Genomic DNA, 23,386 nt, shown 5'->3' on the forward strand with positions numbered 1-23,386 from the left:
GGTTCAACTGTTTCATTTGCTTCACGAGGCCTCGATCTGGCCATCACTAGGTAAAACATAACTATTAAATACAACACAAAACCAGAACAAGAAACTTACTGCAGGATCACAGGGAACAAGAAACATTAGACAACGTACCGACACAGACTGCAAACAAGAGGGGACTTATAAAGGGAACAAATCAAGAGGGAACAGGTGGAAGAACTCAAACAATAATCAGATAACAAGGGGGAGGGATCAGACAATGACATGAGCACATGGCCCAAAATAACAAAACACCCAAGTGCAGCACAAGACAGGACAGACATGTGACACACTGTCTTAATGAAGAGTATTTTTGTATTGTTTTTCTAAGAAAAAAATATTTGGTTGATATAAAAAAGAGACGTATAGTTATATAGGGAGCACATAATTTTCAGAGTGGCAGACAGTGGATGTTCAGTTTATTATATCATGATATAAGACGTGTCTGTGATTTTCAAATAATCCTAAAAAAAAAAAAACTTGGATTAGCTGTTTCAGGTATTTGGGTAACCTTCCAGGCAAATGGTTTGACTTCCCTGTCCAAGAATTGCTTTATTGGGTGTCATTACCAAACAATCCATTTTATATGCAAGTTAAAAGTTAACTGATATGACTAACATTATGTTCATAGGTCCAAGGTTAAAAAGTTGCAGGACCTGCATGTCCTGACAGCAATATAGTTACATAAACAGACAGAGATTTTATTTCTTTAAAATGAACTAGAGGAAAATATAAATATTTATGATGAATCAGTTGCAGAACAAGACACAGTTTGGTAGGTGGTGTTACCATCAGATGGCACAACGTACAGTGTTTGCAAAAAAAACTTTATTTATACATTGTTTGTAGAAGTCTATTAAATGTTCTCATAATGTTGGGAGAAAACTTTCTTAGAACAACATTCTTGACACATTCTTTAAACATTAGAATGACAATAACTTCAGATTAATAAGGCTGTGTTTGCTCTTTTAAAAGAACGTCCTTGGAACATGTCCCTTAAGCCGAGTTCAGACTGCACGCTTTTCAAAGTAGTCGGGTCACTGTTCTTTTCACACTGCGTGACTATCTGGAGTAACATTCAGTTGCTGGTATGTTCACACTGCACGATGCATCTGCGACAGGAGGTTTCACACTGCATGACTTTCAGGAGGAAGAATTGCCGACAACTTCTGTCTGCTCCGCAAACTACGTTTCACAACCAAACACACGCGAGAAGTGATAAGGAAATAGCGCAAAATCCCGCATGCGTAAGACCGCAGTTCTCGCGCGAGACTGAAATTGTTATTAAAAATGATAGCCTGCAAGAAGCTTGCGATCCAAATTGTCTTTGCACTGATTTGCAGCAAAAAGGAGAAAAAGAAAAACATATTATGTATGAGGAAATGGCTGGAAAGACAAGGGGAGCAAGGACTGTGTGTTCTGCAAAGAGAGTTTGGGGTAAATAAATAATGTTGCAATGTGCTGCTGGTCAAGCAAATGTTTGTGCTTTGTTTCTGTTTGATATAATTGTAAATATATCTATTAAAATACTGATATTGTGGTCTATACCTCCTCCCCGAACTCCCCGCTGCTCTGTATCTTGCTCTCTCATTGGCTGTCGGTCATCGCCGATGTAGTTTTCAGTCAGAACACTTTCACACAGCAGGATTTTGAATCGCCGACAGGTCCAGATATTTAGCATGCCAAATATCTCACGGGTGTCGGCGACTCGTCGGTGATTCTCTCAGATCGCGTCTTTGCTCATTCACACTGCGTGATTGTCACTCGTGTGAACGAGCACCGATTAGCCTGTGATTTCGGGCATTTGTCTGCGATTTCTCAAAACCTGTCGGCGAGCCAAAATCGGGGCTAAAATCATGCAGTCTGAACTCGGCATTAGTTTTTCGTATACACAATTTCCTGTTAAATTTACATAAAGGTTATGCAAGTGTTTTTGAAATTATTCATGAAATCATTATATATTGTCATTAGTATTTGATGAATGTCCTCATAATGTTGGCAGAAAACATTTTTTGAACAACATTCTTTGATTGTGCTTTAAATATTATAGATCACTAACTTTTTCTGCTTGTTATCAGCAGGTGTCCGAATGTTTCAGGAACATCACACTAACCTTTAACATTGAGAAAACTGGACATTTTTTATGTTCTTGGAATTTTACAAATCAACTGTTCTAGAATGTTGAGTTGTAAATACAAAAAAGTTGTATTTACTATTAACTAAAAAAGTTTAAAGAATATTTTAGTAACATAATACTAACCTTTAAAAACATGTTCCACTAACATCAAGAAAACTGGACAGTTTAACGTTTCCATAATGAAAACTGAACATTTGGAAAATGTAGAACAAAAAATTGTTAGCTGGGTTAATGATGATCTGTGATAAACTTTCGGCCATTAAAGTTTTAAATAAACTCGCTGTTTTGTGTTTAAAGTGTTTTTAGATGAGGGAAACAACTCTTGTTAAGACTTGTCATGATTTGTCAAAAGTAATATAAGGAACCGCTTAAGGTCGTTTACAATGAACACTGGTTTCTGGTTTCTATTATTTTTTGTCGCAAAGTGACACGCAGCTTGAGTTCAGTGTAGTTGTACAGCCCTACAAAGCATTGTGTTAGCACCATCTTCAGTGTCCATTTCTATATCTGGTCTAATTCTTACATTCAGTTAAAATGATCTCAATTAGAAACTAGTTTATTACCACAACTTGTAATACCACTGAGTGGATAGAAACCAACCAATTAAAGAAACAGGTCATTGCAAATCATTGCAAAATCATATGCATATATGCACAAAAAACTGTGACTTAGGAATAAAAAACATGCATTAAATTGTGCTATAGGTACACAATGGCAGGCGGCTATAGGTTAATGTTAATAACGGGAGTTGAAACAGAATATCATTTACAAATCATCAAGAGATCCAGCTAATGACATGAACTGTTTATCAGGTGATGCACATGATCTGAAGATTGTGTTATTGGGAGTCTCTGGAGCTGGAAAGAGTTCAATAGGAAATGCAATACTGGGTCGAGAGGTATTTAAAAAGAGCAGAACCAGAGAGAGTGAGATACAGAGAAGAAGAGTAGAAGACAGAAACATCTCCATCATCGACACTCCAGGATTCTTCAACACTCAACTGACTGATGAAGAGATGAAGAAGCAGATGATGAAGAGTCTGGATCTCTCTGATCCTGGTCCTCACGTCTTCCTGCTCATCATCAACCTGGGAAACTTTAAAGAGGACAAGAGGAACATTGTGGAGCAAATTCAGGAGAACTTTGGAGCTCAAGCATTTAAGTTCACAATGGTGCTGTTTACTGGAAGAGAAAAAATATCAAACAGAGAATGGATGGTCTTGATACATAGCAGAAAATGTTTGGACCTTGTCAACCCCTGTAGAGATAAATACTATGAGATCAACAGGACAAATAAGATTAATCAAACTCACATCAGAGAGCTTCTGCAGAAGATTGATGAAACCATCAAACAGAATAATCACCAGCATTACAATAATGGGGTTTACTCAGTGTCTCAAACAAAGATCAGAAAAGAAAAGTAAAAACAAGAGAAAGAAAGGACGTACAGGGGGGGAAAGCAAGGGAGAGAGGCAAGACAAGAGCAAGAAAAAACAACATGGAAGACTTTGCAAATGGAAAGTGTAATGGAAGAGAGAACAACACATACTGTGATTGAACAAGAAAACAAAAGCTTCATTTCTTATTTCAGACAAACAGAAAGCACAACTCATGTATATGTAAACTTTGTTCAACGAGAAAACAAGAATTTTAAAGGGAGGGTGGTAGACAGAATACTGGATTTCTCTAAAAGAAGGGAAGAAGTCAATGTACTAGAAAAAAGTTTGAGAATGATCCATACGAAGACATACCAGATAGCATCAGGAGAAGGTGAGAATCTTTTTAATCTTTTTGTATTAAGGCTAAAATGACTCCATATTTAATGTACACACATTTTGTGGCTCAGATAAGGTCCAGTTCTGGTTTATTTCTTTGCTCTTGAGAATAATGAAAATAATGAGATGGGAAAATTGGATACGTTTATACATTTCTCAAGCGGTTACATATAGAATATATAGGATTCAAATTGTTTATTTGTCCTTCTCAAAAATAATTAAGTGAGTCATAACTGTCTGCAAATTCCTTCTAAGTGAGTCACAACTCTCTGCAAATACCTTCTGGTCATAAACCTTATCCGTCTTCATGTGTTCTGTAACCAGAGACCTGGTTCTACTGTGTGTTAGCTTCATTTGGGATGTTAGTTGCAGTTTTTCGGAGGATGGCTAAGATACCTTTGTTGGGAGAGTGGGTTTGCTGGATTATTTGTTTACATATAATGAATAAGTTGTGTGTGTCTGATTGGTCCAGACGCTACAGCTCACCCAAGATTGTGTTCCCCAGATTAGACTAGGCTAGGACCAGGGATGATAGACCCTAAAAATACCCATGAGGAAGGGTAACTATGCCTTGAAATGGCTTCAATAAAAAGCTGTGCTATAGTCTCCAAGGTTGCCTGAGCCAGAACAGAGTGTGGAGGAAAGAAAGGTATCCCAATAACGGGGAGTGTACCCTCCACAATACCCCCTGTAGTCTGGGGATCATCTTGAGCTCACTTGTGGAAGCAGAGGACCTACTTACAGACCCCAAGGGGGAGGCCCAAGCTTGACCACATTAATGATCTCCGGTGCACATGTGGAATTAAAATAGCCCCACATCATCACATAGCCTTCACCATACCTAGAGATTGGCATGGGGTACTTTCCATAAGATCATCTCTCAATGCAAATCAAACTAGCTATTAGGCTAACTGAAATAAAACCATGCCAATCTCTAGGTATGGTGAAGGCTATGTGATGATGTGGGGCTATTTTAATTCCAAAGGCCAAGGGAACTTTATCAGGATGCATAGTATCCTAAAAAAAAAAAAAAAAAAAAAACTTAAAAAAAAAAATCTGCCTGCCTCTATGGGAATTTAACATAGGGGTGTCCAAACTTATGCACCCTGTATTTTAAGGAAGAACATTTATTTATTTACGATACATTATTCATTCACAAAGAAAATTGGTGTCCTTAAAGGTTGGATTTTTCCTAATTTTTTTAATTAACGCATTAAGTTCAGTTTCCAAAAGATGATTTTTTATTCCTCTTTTTAGTCAACTTTAGTATGGGTGTCTAAACTTATGCATAGCACTGTATATCAAACAGAAAAAAAGCACAAACACCTTGTAGGTGATGCTCTGAGATGTGGATCTGGGACGGCGCGGTTTAAATATTTTAAATGCCACAGACCACGCCCTCACCTCTCTACACTTCTCGACCACCAACTCAATGGATGTGCCGAAAAGCACAGAGAGTGATACTGGAGCATCAAAGAGAGAATGCCTTTTTTTCTCCCTAAATGTCGGCCAATTTAACCCACAGATGTCTCTCCATGGCCACCATCCAGCACCCGATAGCGGCAGCTAATTGTTTGGTGGTCTGGAGAGCAAGGTTTGTGGTATGGCGCAGCTCAGCGACCACTTAAGGGGGAAGGCCCTGGCCATCATCCAGGTCTTTCAACAGGTCTTGCAATACAGCCATAGTGTGCAAAGCCGTACCGGCCTAACCTGCAGCCACGTACGCCCTGCCATTTAATTCAGATGTAACTCATCTTGGCTTTGTTGGCTGGGCTGGAGTCTTCAACATCGATGTCTCTGCCAGATAGCTTGCGAGCGCATCTTCCATTGGAGGCATCAATGCAAATCCATAATCACGCAACCTCTAAACATTCACATAATTTGAACATTGAAAGAGATGAACATGGTTCAGTCCAGGACCTCTCCATCTCAGAGTGAATGTCCCGGAGAAACAGGAGCTGCATTTTTATGGCCAGAGAAAAAACGCTCGTCTTGCAATTACAAGAGAGATCTAGTCTCCTTGTACGCGGAGCATGCAGGCTGAGAAGGCTCCATCAACATTCTAGCTGGAAGCCAAAAGAGTCAAAGTACATCCGCATCAAGGGAACAAGAGATAGACCTCGACTGGGCCTTGGCTGCAGCAAGTCCCGAACCACTGAAGTAGGGCTCGCTGCATCCTGCAGTTGACATCCAACCCCGCCCACATCCAAGTATCTTCTAGAGGACGCAATGCAAGTTCCCATTCAAAAGGGAAATCAGAATTCTGAAAATATGAATTCCATAGCATATAATTTTGTAATGGGTAAAAAAGAAAAACTGAATTCTGAAAATAAGAATTCCATAGCCAATCATTTCAAGGCTGATCATCAAATTAATGTTAATTAATTGAGGAAAAGGAGGTTTTGTGCTGTTGGTCCAATTTGCATACAATTTGCTCATTGTCTAAAGATGTTCTAGAGTACAAAATGCATAAACCTTGATTTAGTATGTTAACATATAGTTTCCATCTGTCCCTTTATCTTCTCTAATTATATCAGAACTCAGAATTGTGATGTTGGGTAAAACTGGATCTGGAAAGAGCGCAACAGGAAATACCATACTGGGACAAAAAATGTTTGGAGAAGGGTTTTCTACTGAATCTGTGACTAAGGAATGCCAGAAACATCAGCAGATGGTGGATTGTCGAATCATCTCAGTCATCAACACTCCAGGACTGTTTGATACAAAAATCATTAAAGGGCAACTGAAGGAGGAAATAGTGAAGTGTGTCTACATGTCTGCTCCAAGTCCTCATGTGTTTCTGCTGGTCATCAGACTGGACGTGAGATTCACAGATGAGGAGAAAAACACAGTGAAATGGATTCAGAAGAACTTTGGAAAAGATGCTACACATTACACCATCATTCTGTTCACTAAAGGAGACCTATTAAAAACATCAATAGAGGAGTTTCTGACGGAAAACAAGCAGCTTAATGAACTAGTTGGTCGGTGTAAAGGTGGTTATCATGTTTTTTAATAACACAGATGAAGAAAATCGATCACAGGTCACTGAACTGTTCAAGAAGATAGAAAGCATGGTGATGAAGAATGGTGGAAAGCATTACACAAATGAGATGTACAAGGAAGCCCAGAAAAAGATCATGATGAAGAAGGCTAAAGACGCAGCTTTAGTAGGAGCAAGTGTAGCGGGTGTAGGAGCAGCAGTAGCTGGAGGTGCAGTACTGGTCGCTGCCACTGGTGGAGTGGCACTGCCTGTAGCTTTAATAGCAGGAGGAGCAGCTCTAACAGGAGGAACAGGTGCTGCTAAAGCAATTGCAGATACATTTAAACATGGCAAGGAAAAGAGAAGTAATTCCACACATCATAAATAAATTGCTACAATTAATGAAAGAGGATCACTGAAATACCAGATTCTTAGTGCATAAAGTGTATAGACGTTTTATTATGTTTCCACACAGTGAAATTTCTGGTGATAAATTTAACACCACTCAGTGTTTATATGGGAACCACCAGCAGGGTGTTAAAAGTAACACTGAAGCAGCGTTAGAGTTAATGAGATAATTAAGTGATTAATTGAGTGATGATTGAGCATTAAAGACACCTGTTGTTAACAAGCAGAATGTCACATGCCTGTCCTGTCTTGTGCTGCACATGGGTGTTTTGTTATTTTGGGCCATGTGCTCGTGTCTATTGTCTAGCCCCTCCCATCTTGTTATCTGATTATTGGTTAATTTGTCCCACCTGTCTGTCTCGTTACCCTCCTTTGTTTGTTCCCCTATTTAGCCTCCTTGTGTTTGTAGTATTGTGCTGGTTCGTTGTCCGAGTTACCTGTTCCTGGTGTTTCCTTCCCGCTGGCTATCTGTGTCTTGAGTTTTGTACTTTGTCTGTTAGTGTCAATTAAATCTCCTCTGCATTTGAATCCTCGTCTCATGTTCAACTATTCCGTGACAGAACGAACCAGCCAAATATGTGGATTCAGCGGAGTGAAATTTTTTCTGGCGAAGATAAGGGATCTTCAATTTCCTTGTTTGAATATTTCGCCAGATGCGCTCAAAGGACTATGGAGGAGGAGAGGACCATGGCAGATGACGGTCAGCAGAAAGGCAAGCCTTCACCGGTGGTCCCGAAACGGAGGAGGAGAAGGAAGACTTCCTCCATGCCTGTTCCGGTGGTTCCTGTTCCGGTGGTCCCGAGTCCGGTGGTCCCGAGTCCGGTGGTCCCGAGTCCGGTGGTCCCAGTTCCGGTTGTCCCAGTTCCGGTGGTCCCGAAACACAGGAGAAAAAAGGCTCCCTCCGTAACTGTTCCGGTGGTCCCGAGTCCAGTGGTCCCAGTTCCGTTGGTCCCAGAATTCCCTATCATCAGTCCTGCCATGGCCAGGAGGGCCGTGCATCTCTTCTATGCAGTAACGGTATTGCATGCGTGGAGGAGACACAGTGGGTCTGCCGAGCCTGTGTCTTCGGACAAGATGGCCGCCGCCGAACCTGTTCACGTCACGTCTGCCCAGCCAGAGACTGTTCACGAGCCTATGTCTTCGGACAAGATGGCCGCCTCCGCCGGGCCTGTTCACATCACGCCTGCCGAGCCTGGGTCTTCGGACAAGATGGCCGCCGCCGAGCCTGTTCGCGTCACGCCTGCCGAGCCTGTGTCTTCGGACAAGAAGGCCGCCGCCGTGCCTGTTCACGTCACGCCTGCCGAGCCTGTGTCCCCTGACAAGATGGCCGCCGTCGAGCCTGTGTCTGTTCCTGAGCCTGAGCCGGTGGTGCCAGTTCCAGTGCCTGAGCCGGTGGTGCCAGTTCCAGTGCCTGAGCCGGTGGTGCCAGTTCCAGTGCCTGAGCCGGTGGTGCCAGTTCCAGTGCCTGAGCCGGTGGTGCCAGTTCCAGTGCCGGAGCCGGTGGTGCCTGAGCCGGTGGTGCCAGTTCCAGTGCCTGAGCCGGTGGTGCCAGTTCCAGTGCCTGAGCCGGTGGTGCCAGTTCCGGTGGTGCCAGTTCCAGTGCCCGAGCGGGTGGTGCCAGTTCCAGTGCCCGAGCCGGTGGTGCCTGTTCCTGAGCCGGTGGCGTCTGTTCCTGGGCCGCTGATATCTGTTCCTGAACCGGTGGTGTCTCTTCCTGAGCCGGTGGTGTCTCTTCCTGAGCCGGTGGTGTCTGTTCCTGAGCCGGTGGTGTCTGTTCCTGGGCCGCTGGTGTCTGTTCCTGGGCCGCTGGTGTCTGTTCCTGGGCCGCTGGTGTCTGTTCCTGAGCCGCTGGTGTCTATTCCTGAACCGGTGGTGTCTGTTCCTGAGCCGGTGGTGTCTGTTCCTGAGCCGGTGGTGCCAGTTCCAGTGCCTGAGCCGGTGGTGCCAGTTCCAGTGCCTGAGCCGGTGGTGCCAGTTCCGGTGGTGCCAGTTCCAGTGCCCGAGCGGGTGGTGCCAGTTCCAGTGCCCGAGCCGGTGGTGCCTGTTCCTGAGCCGGTGGCGTCTGTTCCTGGGCCGCTGATATCTGTTCCTGAACCGGTGGTGTCTCTTCCTGAGCCGGTGGTGTCTCTTCCTGAGCCGGTGGTGTCTGTTCCTGAGCCGGTGGTGTCTGTTCCTGGGCCGCTGGTGTCTGTTCCTGGGCCGCTGGTGTCTGTTCCTGGGCCGCTGGTGTCTGTTCCTGAGCCGCTGGTGTCTATTCCTGAACCGGTGGTGTCTGTTCCTGAGCCGGTGGTGTCTGTTCCTGAGCCGGTGGTGTCTGTTCCTGGGCCGCTGGTGTCTGTTCCTGGGCCGGTGGTGTCTGTTCCTGGGCCGGTGGTGTCTGTTCCTGAGCCGGTGGTGCCTGTTCCTTGGCCGCCCGAGGGGTCGTCGCCGCCCGAGGGGTCGTCTCCGCCCTGGCCGCCCGAGGGGTCGTCTCCGCCCTGGCCGCCCGAGGGGTCGTCTCCGCCCTGGCCGCCCGAGGGGTCGTCTCCGCCCTGGCCGCCCGAGGGAGAGTCTCCGCCCTGGCCGCCCGAGGGAGAGTCTCCGCCCTGGCCGCCCGAGGGAGAGTCTCCGCCCTGGCCGCCCGAGGGAGAGTCTGCTCCGCCCTGGACTCCCGAACTTTGTGTTCCTCCCTGGCTTTCTGAACGGTCCATTCCCCTTTTCCCGCCCTGGTCTGTCCCTCCCGTCCCGCTTGGTCTGTCCCTCCCGTCCCGCTTGGTCTGTCCCTCCCGTCCCGCCCTGGTCTGTCCCTCCCGTCCCGCCCTGGTCTGTCCCTCCCGTCCCGCCCTGGTCTTATGGAGCGTTTGGTAACCGCTCCGTAGGGAGGGGGTAATGTCACATGCCTGTCCTGTCTTGTGCTGCACATGGGTGTTTTGTTATTTTGGGCCATGTGCTCGTGTCTATTGTCTAGCCCCTCCCATCTTGTTATCTGATTATTGGTTAATTTGTCCCACCTGTCTGTCTCGTTACCCTCCTTTGTTTGTTCCCCTATTTAGCCTCCTTGTGTTTGTAGTATTGTGCTGGTTCGTTGTCCGAGTTACCTGTTCCTGGTGTTTCCTTCCCGCTGGCTATCTGTGTCTTGAGTTTTGTACTTTGTCTGTTAGTGTCAATTAAATCTCCTCTGCATTTGAATCCTCGTCTCATGTTCAACTATTCCGTGACACAGAATCACTGAAGGAAAGAGAAACAAGAACTACAACTGACTTCTGGAGATGAAATCAACTGAAGAGAAAAGATGACATTAAATCTGTGAAGATCTCAGCAGAGGAGGATTAAACAACTCCACAAACAGCATTACCAGCTTCACTTATTACTAACTAGTTATTGAGAATTAATAGAGGTGTAGATGTTGATGTTTTATTGGAAATAATAGGTTTAGCCATTATGGTGATCAATGTTCATTTAGTTGGTCAGTTTGACTCTTGGCTTTTTTGTGCAAGTTTGTGGTCTTTGTAACAGTGTTTACCATAACACATAATTTGTTAAATAGGAAGCCAGAAACAAAGATTATTAGGTGATATAGTTTGAACCATAATGAAGTAGAATGACTCACTAATATCATCACTGTTCAAAAATTATTAGTTAGTCATAGATTATTTTTTACCAACGAAAACTTCTTGCCACAGAGCAGACATTCTGAGTTGTGATTTATACATATATTGTGTGGAAAATTATTTTAGACACACATAGATATCAAGAATTAGAATATGGATCTCAACAATTGTGACATGCTTCATGCAGCAATGCATGCTGGGAGCCACCATATTATAAAAACATTGGCTCCCAGCATTCATTGCAGCATGTCACCATTGTTGAGATTCATAAGTCTTGATGTTGGTGTTTATGTCTCTATGTTTTATTTTCTCGCAATGTATTTAGAAATGAAAACTCAGAATGTTTGATCTTTGGCAAAAAAAAATTCTGATGGTAATTTTTTTTTTAATAATAAGTAACCTCTTCTGGTTGTTGATGACATTTCTCAAACATTTTTCTTTATGATGAGGAAATATATATATATATATTCCAGAAGAGGTTACTTATTATTAAAAAAAATGTACCATCAGCAATTTTTTTGCCAAAGATCAAACATTCTGAGTATTCATTTCTAAATACATTGCGAGAAAATAAAACATAGAGACACACACACACACATATATATATATATATATATATATATATATATATATATATATATATATATGATTATCTTTGTGAATGGTTTCCTTTTAAATGTGTTTTGGTAAACACTGTTACAAAGACAACTAACATAGAAAACATAAAGAGTCAAACTGCCCAACTAATGGAAACACTTCAATAATAACATGGAAACATTTTCAATAATACATCAACATCTAAAATTCTGTTAATTCTCAAAAAGAACTTCTGTAGATGAATGACAGAAATAAGGTCAAACTTTTCAGTTGATTTCATCTAAGGCTGTGACTGGAAGTCAGTTGTAGTTCTTGTGTTTTTATTTTCTTCAGTGATTCTGCTTGTTATCATCAGGTGTCTTCAATAATCAAACAATCATCACTCAATTAATTACTTAATTATCTCATTAACTCTAACACTGCTTCAGTGTTACTTTTAACACCCTGCTGGTGGTTCCCATATGAACGGTGAGTGGTGTTCATTTAACACCGGGGAATTTACTGTGCAGGTTTACTTATGGTTATGTCTCTTATACTAATTCAAATATATAAAAATATAAATCACTGATATGAATAGTAATGAAGTGCTCTGATCTTGATCTCAATAAATAAAAGCATCTATCTTCTCCTACATGCGCATTATAAAATTCAGTTATCTATCTCATGTTGCCTTATAAATAACGTGTGCTTTACAAATACAAAAAGGCCTGTGATTTTACTTTGATCCGATGTGTGTCAGCTCAATTTAATAGAAGTAACTTTAACAATTTAGTCTCACAATTCAACTATGCATTGATAAAAATGTTTTTGAATAACATGAGAGTATATAAAAGTATTTGCATGTTTTGTGAACAATTATGATTCAAAGATGTTACAGGTGTGTGTGTGTTGTTTATTAATGGACACTAAAAACTGCTTATTTAAATGTGTGTATTTAGGGATAAACTCTACTGAATTACATTTGGGTAAATAATAAAAGCTTCTACTTTAATGCCTAAATAAATATATAATAAAAACAATACAAATTATCATTACATGTTCCTAGACCACTGTTTCCCAACCTCGGGCCCGGTAAAGATTAACAAGGCATCGTCAAACTCACAGTTTAAGAATTGAGAATGAAATGGTTACCATATTGATGATAAGCCACGAAACAATTCCCGACAGTTAGTATTACTAATATTTAATATTATTCATAGTTAGTATTATTAATATTCTTATCATCATTAAAAGAGTATTTTATGATTAGATAAAAACTCACTGTAAATTGTATTTATTTATAGCATGGTCTGGGTGAATACTCGATTCTGATTGGCTGCAGGGTGTCCATTAAAAAGTGATAGAGGACACCTAGTAAATAAACCGTCAGGCGTAAGCAGGGAAACCAAGTTATTGTTTGTAAAAACTTTAGATTTCAATTGTAAAACTAATTAAAATATAAACTAATGTTTTAAAAATGTGTTATTGGCAAGTGACCATGGTATAAGCGGGTTAATGCCCTTTGAGGTGTCCATTGTCAGGTATTAATGGACTTCGGCAGAGGCAACCGGTTCACGCCTCGCCGTCGTCTATTAATACCTGACAATGGACACCTCAAAGGGCATTAACCCTTACTTATTTTACTGATAAGCAAAGTTAGCATAAGTCTTACACAGGCACAGTATCATTCTGTGAAAACATGGTGGTTTTACAACCTTTACAACCAAGTGCTGAAGGAAATTATATGGATTAAAATTATGAATTAATTATATGAATGTGTTCAATGGAGCTCAAATAAACCTTCATACAAAAGCAGACTGAGTGTTTAATACAATGACGTTAAAACAGAGTTCGGAAATGAGAGAGACTACTTACATTGTCCTGTCAACACGTTGAACTAAATTATGCAACACAGATTATGGTAGGATAGACACCACCCATCTCCTATACACAAACATACACAATACACACCATTACTACAACAATCTTAGAACATCTCTACCTGGCATATATCATAAGACAATCCAGGCCAAAATTATTCACATCATGCACATCTATAATACATCATTCACCTTCATACATATAGGACAAGGGAAATTATTTTAATAATTTCTTTTCAGCATTACAGTCTTGTCAACTTCCTGTATCACTGTGCATAGAACATGTGCATGGCTATGGTCACACATCAACTGGTTAAAATTCCACATATCAAATCTAATTGAGACCTATTCATCAATGCAACTGGTCTTTGGACAAAATGTTTATTATGTCCAGTCGTTAGTGTTGTTGCAAACCAGGAAGGCCCCCTAGTTTCCAACAAATGACTAATGACAATAAAAAATGATCTATGAATATCAGTTAGACTTTAATGTTATGCACTGTAAAATGTAATGAGTTGAGTTAACTTAAAAAAGTGAGGAAACCGATTGCCTTAAATTTATAAGTCATGCATTACTTTTGAGTTGGTAAAACTAAATAGTATTTGTAAATTAAACTTATTCATTAAGTATAGTATCCATTTTAAGTTGGCAAAACTAAATAGTATTTGTAGACTAAACTTAATCATCAAGTACAATTAAGTATGACTTTCTGCTACCTTTCCTTAATTTATCCAGACCAAGTCTAAATTCCACTACCAGATCACCATGGTAGTGAAAAATTTGGTGATCAAATGAGACCGGCTCACTAAATATATGATTCTGAAAAAGAGACCTTTTTTACCACTAACACATTTGACTTTTGATTTTCACACTTTTGAGTACATCATGTCTTGTTATTTTGTGTTCTTGTGTTTATCCGATAACTTTTTTCTCATCTTACAATAACCACAAATACAGCAGTGTTCAATCATTGCATGGTCACTCAGAAGTTGTTCAGGTGTCTTCACACGCAATGGAGCGTCATCAGTGAAATGATTCCTTCAACGATGGAGTTCTGACCTGCCCGGCAAACCAAACCTTCTGCTTGAAGGTGACCAAGGACTTCTCAAAGGGTCAGTTAAAACATCCTAGGGAGGAAGCAGATGTTATAATGACACTGACACTTTCCGATCATGCTGACCAACGCAAACATACTTGATACAACGAGTCATTCCACAGACTGAATACCACCACAACCAAGTTGGAAGCAAACCCGGCCAAGAGGGTCATGTGACACCCTTTCAAGCTGCTGCAGCCTCCAATATTCTGCCATGCTTTCATTTTAATGATCAACCTGTCTTAATGCTGTTATTTCAGGTGACTACTTGATTCCTGCACCCATCGACTAACGCTGCAAACTACAGGGGTCAGCCCTGTGAACACTCAGAAAATAACACTGAAAATGTGGAAACAGGAAAATGTCCAAAAATGTCCCATTAGGCCAATCTACATCTGTCCCAATGGGCCAGCGGCCGTCTAAGAACTGATTTTCCTGATATGACAAAACTCACCCTGCAATAAAGCAATAAAACCCACCCTGGAAAGAAGATAGCAAAGAGCACAGGACATTGTCTTGTCCAAACTTATCTCTTTCCTTATCTCTGCATCCCTCTCTCCCTCCACCCTTCCTCTCCCCCTGAGTCAAGTCACCACCCAGATAGCAACATTGTTTCGGCCCGGATCCGGCCCACATCTGGCACTTGTGGAATGCGGATCTGGCCCACATGCAGCGTGGAATGACGGCCCTTGTGTGGCCCACTACTGTTTGCCAGATCTGGGCCAGAAGCAGGCCATAGCAATGCCACATGTCAGCCAAAAGCAAAGAAATAAACCAGAACTGGACCATATCTGAGCCACAAAGTCTGTGTATATTACATATAGAGTCATCTCAGCCTTAATAAGCCTGTTAACAAGCAGAATCACTGAAGGAAAGAAGAGAACAGAAAAAGAGACAAGCAGAAACACAAGAACTACAACTGACTTCAGACACAGCCTTAGATGAAATCAACTGAAGAGAAAAGAAGACATTAAATCTGTGAAGATCTCAGCAGAGGAGGATTAAACAACTCCACAAACAGCATTACCAGCTTCACTTATTACTAACCAGACTGACTTTATTCCTGTCAGACGTCTACAAAAGTTTTTATTGAGATTTAACAGAGGTTTAACTCTAATGTGTTTCATTTAAAGTCACCATAAGAGTGATTAGTGTTTCCATTAGTTGGGCTCTTAACTCTTAGTATATCTTACCTCTTAGTCTTTTTTGGCTGCTGTGACAGTGTGTTTGTCAAACACATTTGCAGCAGCAAAGAAAGCTAAAGTGAAATGAGATCAGGTGATCATGGTTACCTGTTGATGATTTTATAATCATCATGAAATAGACTGATTCACTGATGTTTTTGGAATCTAACAATTGTGTTGATCCATTAATGCTTTCACATCACAAACCCTGTGTTACTGCAGTATGAGATCTAGCACTATTATAACAATCAGTTTAAAGCTTTTAACAAACATGAGATCAAAAGATTAGCTTATGCTGACACACACAGATATCAACAATCAGCGTATGCATCTCAACAATGGTGACAATCACAAATATTCAGATAAACAGATTAATTCATCACTGAAAAGCTATTAATTCACAACAAAAACAACAGCAAAAAAATAAAAGCAAATATTTAGAATCAAACAAAATTATAGGACAATTCAGCTGCATAATTTATTCATGTTGCAATGCATGCTGGGAATTTTGCACTATGCTGGTACCCAGCATGCATTGCAGCAAAGTACTTTTGATTGCCACCATTGTTGAGATTCATACGCTGATTGTTGATGTCTGTGTGTGTCATATTAAACAGACTTTTTGTGCTCATGTTTGATAAAGTCTTCTAACTGATTGTTATTATATTGCTGGATCTGACACTGCAGTAACACAGGGTTTGTAATGTGACAATATTAATGGATCAACACAATTGTTAGATTCCAAAAACATCAGTGAATCAGGTTATTTCATGATGAATATAAAATCATCAACAGGTAACCATCATCACCTGATCTCAGTTCACTTTAGCTTTCTTTGCTGCTGCAAATGTGTTTGACAAACACACTGTCACAGCAGCCAAAAAAGACTAAAAGTTAAGATATACTAAGAGTTAAGAGCCCAACTAATGGAAACACTAATCACTCTTATGGTGACTTTAAATGAAACACATTAGAGTTAAACCTCTGTTAAATCTCAATAAAAACTTTTGTAGACGTCTGACAGAAATAAAGTCAGTCTGGTTAGTAATAAGTGAAGCTGGTAATGCTGTTTGTGGAGTTGTTTAATCCTCCTCTGCTGAGATCTTCACAGATTTAATGTCTTCTTTTCTCTTCAGTTGATTTCATCTAAGACTGTGTCTGAAGTCAGTTGTAGTTCTTGTGTTTCTGCTCGTCTCTTTTTCTGTTCTCTTCTTTCCTTCAGTGATTCTGCTTGTTAACAGGCTTATTAAGGCTGAGATGACTCTATATGTAATATACACAGACTTTGTGGCTCAGATAAGGTCCAGTTCTGGTTTATTTCTTTGCTTTTGGCTGACATGTGGCATTGCTATGGCCTGCATCTGGCCCAGATCTGGCAAACAGGAGTGGGCCACACAAGGGCCGTCATTCCACGCTGCATGTGGGCCAGATCCGTATTCCACAAGTGCCAGATGTGGGCCGGATCCGGGCCGAAACAATGTTGCTATCTGGGCAAAAGTTCACTAAGAATGTCTATATATCACATATGATGTATCTTGTGAATCTATTGTTTTTCCTTTTCATGTTTGGTATTATTTTAAATGTCTCACTGCGATTGGTAAAATGGTTTTAATTTCATTGCAGTCATTGGTTTAATTAGAAAGATTGAGAACTTAGGAGAATCCTGTTTTCCTCTTTGGGTGATGTCTCTTCAAGACATCTCCCCTCTCCCCCAAAACCAGGTGTTACCCCCTGGGGTAAATGAATTGACCCAAAAATATTGGTACAACCCATTTGTTCTGGTCTGGGTATTTAAGGCTAGGTGACAGAGCAGTCTTTGGGACCCTTTAACCAGGAGCATCCCCCATACAGTGCTGTTTCAGTGTTTTCCCGTTGGAAACCCACCACTGCGTGTTTCTGTCAGGAATGCATTGCTTACTTTTAGAGTCATATTTGAGTAATTGATGTCATGTATTTATTATTTCTGAATTGGCTTTTAATCATTTACTTGTGTAATTGGCATGATCCATTTTTACCTGACAAATAAATGTTACATCTTGATTTATTCTGGAGTATTCTGAAATCATTATTGTAGTAGACTATGAGGAGGCTGGTGCTACCACAGATCTGTGTCCAGGATAGGTCAAACTAAAGGCACATATGAACAGAGCAGTAGGCACGTCATCTGAAGACCTTTTGATTTATGTCTATCACTGACTTGGCAAGTTGTAAGGAAGTGGCTAAATAAACTACACTTGTTTGTATGAGTGAGGGCTTAGTGGCCACATACGTGGACAGCACATTTTAGCTCTTATGTCCACAATTGTGCTCACTGCTGAATTGGTGGTGTTATGGACACGTATGGGGGTACTTACACTGCCATCTGGTGTTGTCAGAAGTTTATAACACACTACGGTCAAAATTCAAAATGGCGGCAAACACAAGGGAAGATGCAAGTGGTAGCTCCATACACAAACGTCGACCAGGTAAGAAGTTCTGTCATATTTCATGGCTTATTCTGATTTAGATATTTATAAAAGCCTTGTATATTTGTCATGACATGCAAATTTGAAAAAAAAGTGTAAAACTAGTAACTTTGTAGGTCGCTAAACATGAAGTACACGTAAGTGTACTTATGGACTGATGCTCATCGAAACAGCTAATATGCTAGTAAACATGCGCACACATAAAATGGGAAAAAAGCTAGCTCTGATGCAGCTAAAAATCTGTACATGGTCCCAATGAAATAAATAACAATTAAATCACTAAATACATACATACAAACTTAAATTAGTTGGGTTGAAAATGTTAGTAAAAATGTAATATGCTAGTAAAAATGTGCACATGTAAATTAGCTTGCATATTATCCCATTGGAATAAATAACAAATAAATAATGCAAACCTACATACATAAATGAAATTAAATTGTATTTGATTTTATCATGTTTTTATTTCCAGAGCATTTTTCTGTGCAAAGAGCATTGGAGCTACTTGGGTTAATTGATGGAGACAACTCAGATTTGGACGTGTCTGACAACGATGATCCCATCCTGGATGGCAATTACCAACCATCACCACAGGAGGAAAGCAGCAGTGAGGACAGTAGTGATGATGAGGACCCCATTCCTGAGCCTACTGACCACAGCAGAGGACGCAAACATGCAGAGAGTGCAGATAATGGTTAGCCAAGACCCAGTAGATATTTGTTTATTTTATGCAGTTAGGGCCTTAGGGCTATGTGAAGCAAAATGCTTATTTACAAAACTTGTTGACAGGTTCATGGACAGGGACAGGTACAGGTTCATCACACACTCTCAGATGTCGCCATCAAAGTCAAGAGATAGAGGCTAATAGCTCAGAAGATGACTTGGAAGAGCCAACACCAAGACCAAGCCAAACAAAAAAAAAAAGAAAAAGGGAGACTCTGAACAAGGTACTTGTTATTATTTTTGGCCTTCACACCTTGAGGGTAAATCTTAAAATTTCATATAAACTTCCACACAGATTCAAGTATTTTATGCACCAATACACCTCAATTGCTTACATGGGTAAAAAATGTTTATTATATTTTTATTCTGATTCTGGTTGTGCAGGACGTGGACTACGCTGGAAGGCTACAGTATCAGCATCAGGACGAAACTGATCTAGACAGACATGGCTGGACCCCACTAGACTATTTTGAACAGTACATAGATAGAGATTTGATGATGACGATTGCAGAATGCTCTAATATTATGTCACTGTCTAAGAGTGGGGAGCCACTTAACATGACAGTAGATGAGGTTTACCACTTTTTTGGTGCCTGTATTTTGATGTCCTGCATCCGATACCCAACCATTAGGATGTACTGGTCCAAAGCCTTGAAAATCACTGCCATCACTGACAAATTCACACGTGCTAGATTCTTCAAACTGAGGGGAGCAATAAAAGTGGTTATTGATCATGATGTGCCAGAAGACCTGAGAATGTCTGACAAATTCTGGAAGGTGAGGCCTTTTCTGGATCGGATTCTGCGAGGCTGCTTGTCTCTGAATCGACCTGATTGCGCATCAATTGATGAGCAGATGATTCCTTCCTTATCTGCCAATGAAGCCAAACCCAGTTGGCATAAAGAACTTTGTTTGTGCAGATGGCATTGTGCTTGACTTTTAGCTGTATCAAGGCACAGGTTCACTGATTGAGAAGGTCGAAGAACCAAAGGGCCTGAGTTTGGGAAGCTTAGTCATCAAGCGTCTGTGCCAAACTCTGCATCGTGGCACAAAGGTGTATTGTGACCGGTTCTTCACCACCCTCAAAAGTGCGCAACGAATGATGGAGAAAGAGCTGTACATGACTGGTACAATAATGAAGAACCTACTCGCTGAAGCGAAGCATAAGTTACCCAGTGACAAAGCCATGAAAAACGCAGGAAGAGGTACCTCATCAGAAGTTTCCGCTGAAGATGGAAAGTTGTGTGTAGTGAAGTGGTATGACAACAAACCAGTATTGCTGATGTCTGTTGTTCATGGTACACAGCCAGAAGACACCTGCCAGTGCTGGGACAAGAAAATGAAACAATATGTCACTGTCTCGCGACCAAGCATTATCCGTGAGTACAACATCAAGATGGGTGGAGTTGATTTGATGGATAGAATGATAAGTTACTATCGCATGAGCACACGTACTAAGAAGTGGACAATCACCTGATCTCATTTTCTCATGGCTTTTTTGCCACAACAAATGTGCTTTATAAACACACAATTATAGCAGCCAGAGAAAATTTTATACTAAAAAGTCAAGAGTCAAGAGCACAACTAAAGCAAATGCTAACCACCATCATGGTGACTTTAAAAAACAAAATATTATTTCTTTAAACCGGAAATTAAATAAAGTAAATCTGGTTAGCTTTAAGTGAAGCTGGTAATATTTTACATTTACATTTACATTTATTCATTTAGCTGACGCTTTTATCCAAAGCGACTTACAATTGCTATATATGTCAGAGGTCGCACGCCTCTGGAGCAACTAGGGGTTAAGTGTCTTGCTCAGGGACACATTGGTGTCACACAGTGGATTCGAACCCGGGTCTCTCACACCAAAGGCATGTGTCTTATCCACTGCGCCACACCACCCACTAGGTCGGGTTAATAAGTGTACGGCCATGCATTTCACCTTTTTGTTTGCTTTATTCCAACCAAAATTCAATGACTGCCCAACGTTGGAGCTTGACGTCAAACAAACACTGGATTTAGACGTCAACCCGACTTTCATTTTTAACCAAAATCCAATGTCTGACGGACGCTGTAGTCTATATCCTGTGCCTGCTGGGATCAACATCATGACATCTTGACGTCAAATAAATGTTGAACCGACATCAAATGCCAACAAAGCATGACATCAAAATAACATCAAAATGACATCAGCAGAGGTCAAAATCTTGACATCAAATTGACATCGACACTTTGACGTCAATATGACTTTCATTTTTGACCTATTTCGTGACGTAATTTTGACATCAGTGTTTGATGTAACATTGATGTTAAATTGACATCAAATGCCCATTGGGATCACTGCAACCTTTTATGTGATGGGAATAGATCTAAATACTTAACCCCCTGAGGATGACACGCGGGCGCGTCAACTCGATGTTTACTAAATGTTTCTATTAATATCTCCGCGATTGTGCAGCACACATAAATGGTTCTGATTTTGCCGTAATTGATAGATTCTCAGCTTCAACGTCCTTATTCTCGCGAAATCGTATGTGACTCATACAGAGAGCAAGAGGGAAGACAAGATGACCGTTCGCCTTGCGTAATTGGTGGGCTAGCTTGCCTGTCTGCATTTTGTGTGAAACCAACCAATAGATGCAGTTGAAATCCCTAAGTTCCCTCCCATCTCCTCACAGTGAGGAAAATACCAAGCTGACATGGAGAGAGAAAGAGTAAAAAAGTCCGCGAAAAAACATGGCAAAAACATAAAGAAGAAGACGATGAAAGATAATGGCGAAGACATTGACAGACGTACTTGCGGCGGTTTTGGAGAACAGCGACGAGGATGAAAGGCGAGTTTCCGAGCCTGATGGATTTTCTTCTGATGAAGATGAGGATTATGATCACAGAAGAGATCCAGTTGAAGACGGGTAAGCGTATTTATTTTATAAAAACATTGTTCGCATGGTGCACTTTCTCCTAGGCTAACTGTGACCATATTGGCTAAAATAAGGTGCTCTGTGCTGCTTTGTGTATCTGAACTTTGACAAATTAACTGCACCTTTAGCAAAGTGTTTACTTTATGTTAAAGTTATTTTCTTGTGTAAAACTGGGGTACACTTACAAATAGTAACGTTGTGTAGGCATGTAGGCTGTTCTTGGTGGTCTCCTTTTGATAACTAATGTAATATTTCTTCACCTCAATTCACAATTTGAATAACATTATCTCTTGTAGTGATGAATCAATATGTTTTGGCCAAATTGATAATGCAAGTCCTAACTTATTTGTTTTTGTGTTTTTTTTCAGAGAGGATTCACAGCTACCAGGGCCCAGTGTAACACAGGCAGCCTCACCTGTGCCTGCCACCAGTCACCAGGTCACCACCAGACCTTACACAGCAACCATCATCACCAACCCGGCCAGCCAAGAGGTCCCGTACCCCCCAGGATCAACCAGCACTATTTCTAATATCTAATATATAGTTCATCTTTGGTTTGAAAAAAAAAATTTGAAAAGTTGACATGTCATAGACAAGAAAACATGAAAATGTGTACATTTTGTGAATATTGTTAGTAGTGAGCTTTTTTCACAAAGTAAACATTTGCTTGAAAGAAAGACCTGTTGTAATGCTACTTTTTCATTTGCACACATCCCATAAAGCTTGATATGTAGTAGGAAGTTATTTTAGTCCTATTTTATCTCAGTCCCTCTAACATTTGGTGAAGGTAGAGTCACAGACAAAACTTGTACTAAAAAACGATTTTTCAAAATGTCTCTTTAGACAATTATTATTCATTATCTACTATTTTATTCATATATTACACTACTTTTGTGACCCTAAGACTTTGGTAAACCCATATCAGGGGCCAAAATAATTCGTCCACATGAGTAATGGTATGTTTCCACAAGAGATTTGAAGAATTTCAAAAATCGGACTTATATTTTTCACCTTTAAGAGCCAAATTATCCCTCTCTCTCTCTTTACACAATGCTCTAGGACAAGTGGTGAGCTCATCAGTGAAAGAGCTGGGTTTTCTCTGCACATTTTGATATAAAACACATGGGATTATGTTATGTAATTGACTTTAAAAGGTGAATTTAATAAGATATGTAAAATCGAAGAAAAAGTGAAAAAATGCCCTTAGACCTCAGAGGGTTAATACACTTCTCACGATTCGTTAATCTCGATAGCTGTAATAGTAAAAATGTATAATAGCTGTAATAGTTAATGGTTTCGAAAGAGTTTCACATGTAATGCTAAATATTTCATATGCAAGCATGTCAGCCAATCACAGCAGAGGGCGTTTACACTGAAGTCTCACAGCAGCCAATCACAGCAGAGGGCGTTTACACTGAAGTCTCACAGCAGCCAATCACAGCAGTAGGCGTTTACACTGAAGTCTCACACAGACAGAGGTGGGTACACTGTAAAAAATAAAATCGTAAAAAAACGGTCAATGACTGTCAGCTACGGCTGCCAAACAAAAACCGTAAAAATAAAGTAAAATATCCTAATTTAAATGAAGTGCAAAAAAACTTTTACAGAAATTTTCCTTAAATGTT

General features: G+C 40.6%; 2 protein-coding genes and 1 pseudogene across 3 annotated transcripts; all 3 read left to right on the forward strand.

Annotated features, from left to right (window-relative positions):
* Nucleotides 1–2,957: 2,957 nt before the first annotated feature.
* LOC307149111 (GTPase IMAP family member 4-like) lies at nt 2,958–3,584 on the forward strand (the record flags this gene model as incomplete). The annotated part of the gene is made up of 1 exon (XM_079855194.1): nt 2,958–3,584. One exon carries the CDS (start codon nt 2,958–2,960, stop codon nt 3,582–3,584), a length of 627 nt encoding a protein of 208 aa, XP_079711320.1.
* A 306-nt stretch (nt 3,585–3,890) lies between these two features.
* On the forward strand, nt 3,891–14,760 carry LOC307149118 (GTPase IMAP family member 9-like; annotated as a pseudogene). The gene is made up of 3 exons: nt 3,891–3,930; nt 6,473–7,283; nt 14,729–14,760. The product of its transcript is annotated as a GTPase IMAP family member 9-like (transcript).
* A 6,776-nt stretch (nt 14,761–21,536) lies between these two features.
* LOC307149127 (uncharacterized protein) lies at nt 21,537–22,298 on the forward strand (the record flags this gene model as incomplete). Its single annotated transcript, XM_079855215.1, has 2 exons — nt 21,537–21,752; nt 22,130–22,298. The coding sequence occupies exons 1-2, from the start codon at nt 21,613–21,615 to the stop codon at nt 22,296–22,298; spliced, it is 309 nt and encodes a 102-aa protein (XP_079711341.1). The 5' UTR covers nt 21,537–21,612.
* Between the last annotated feature and the right edge of the window lie 1,088 nt (nt 22,299–23,386).

This window comes from Squalius cephalus (genome assembly GCF_949319135.1).
Source record: "Squalius cephalus genome assembly, chromosome: 2".
Taxonomy (NCBI): Eukaryota; Metazoa; Chordata; class Actinopteri; order Cypriniformes; family Leuciscidae; genus Squalius; species Squalius cephalus.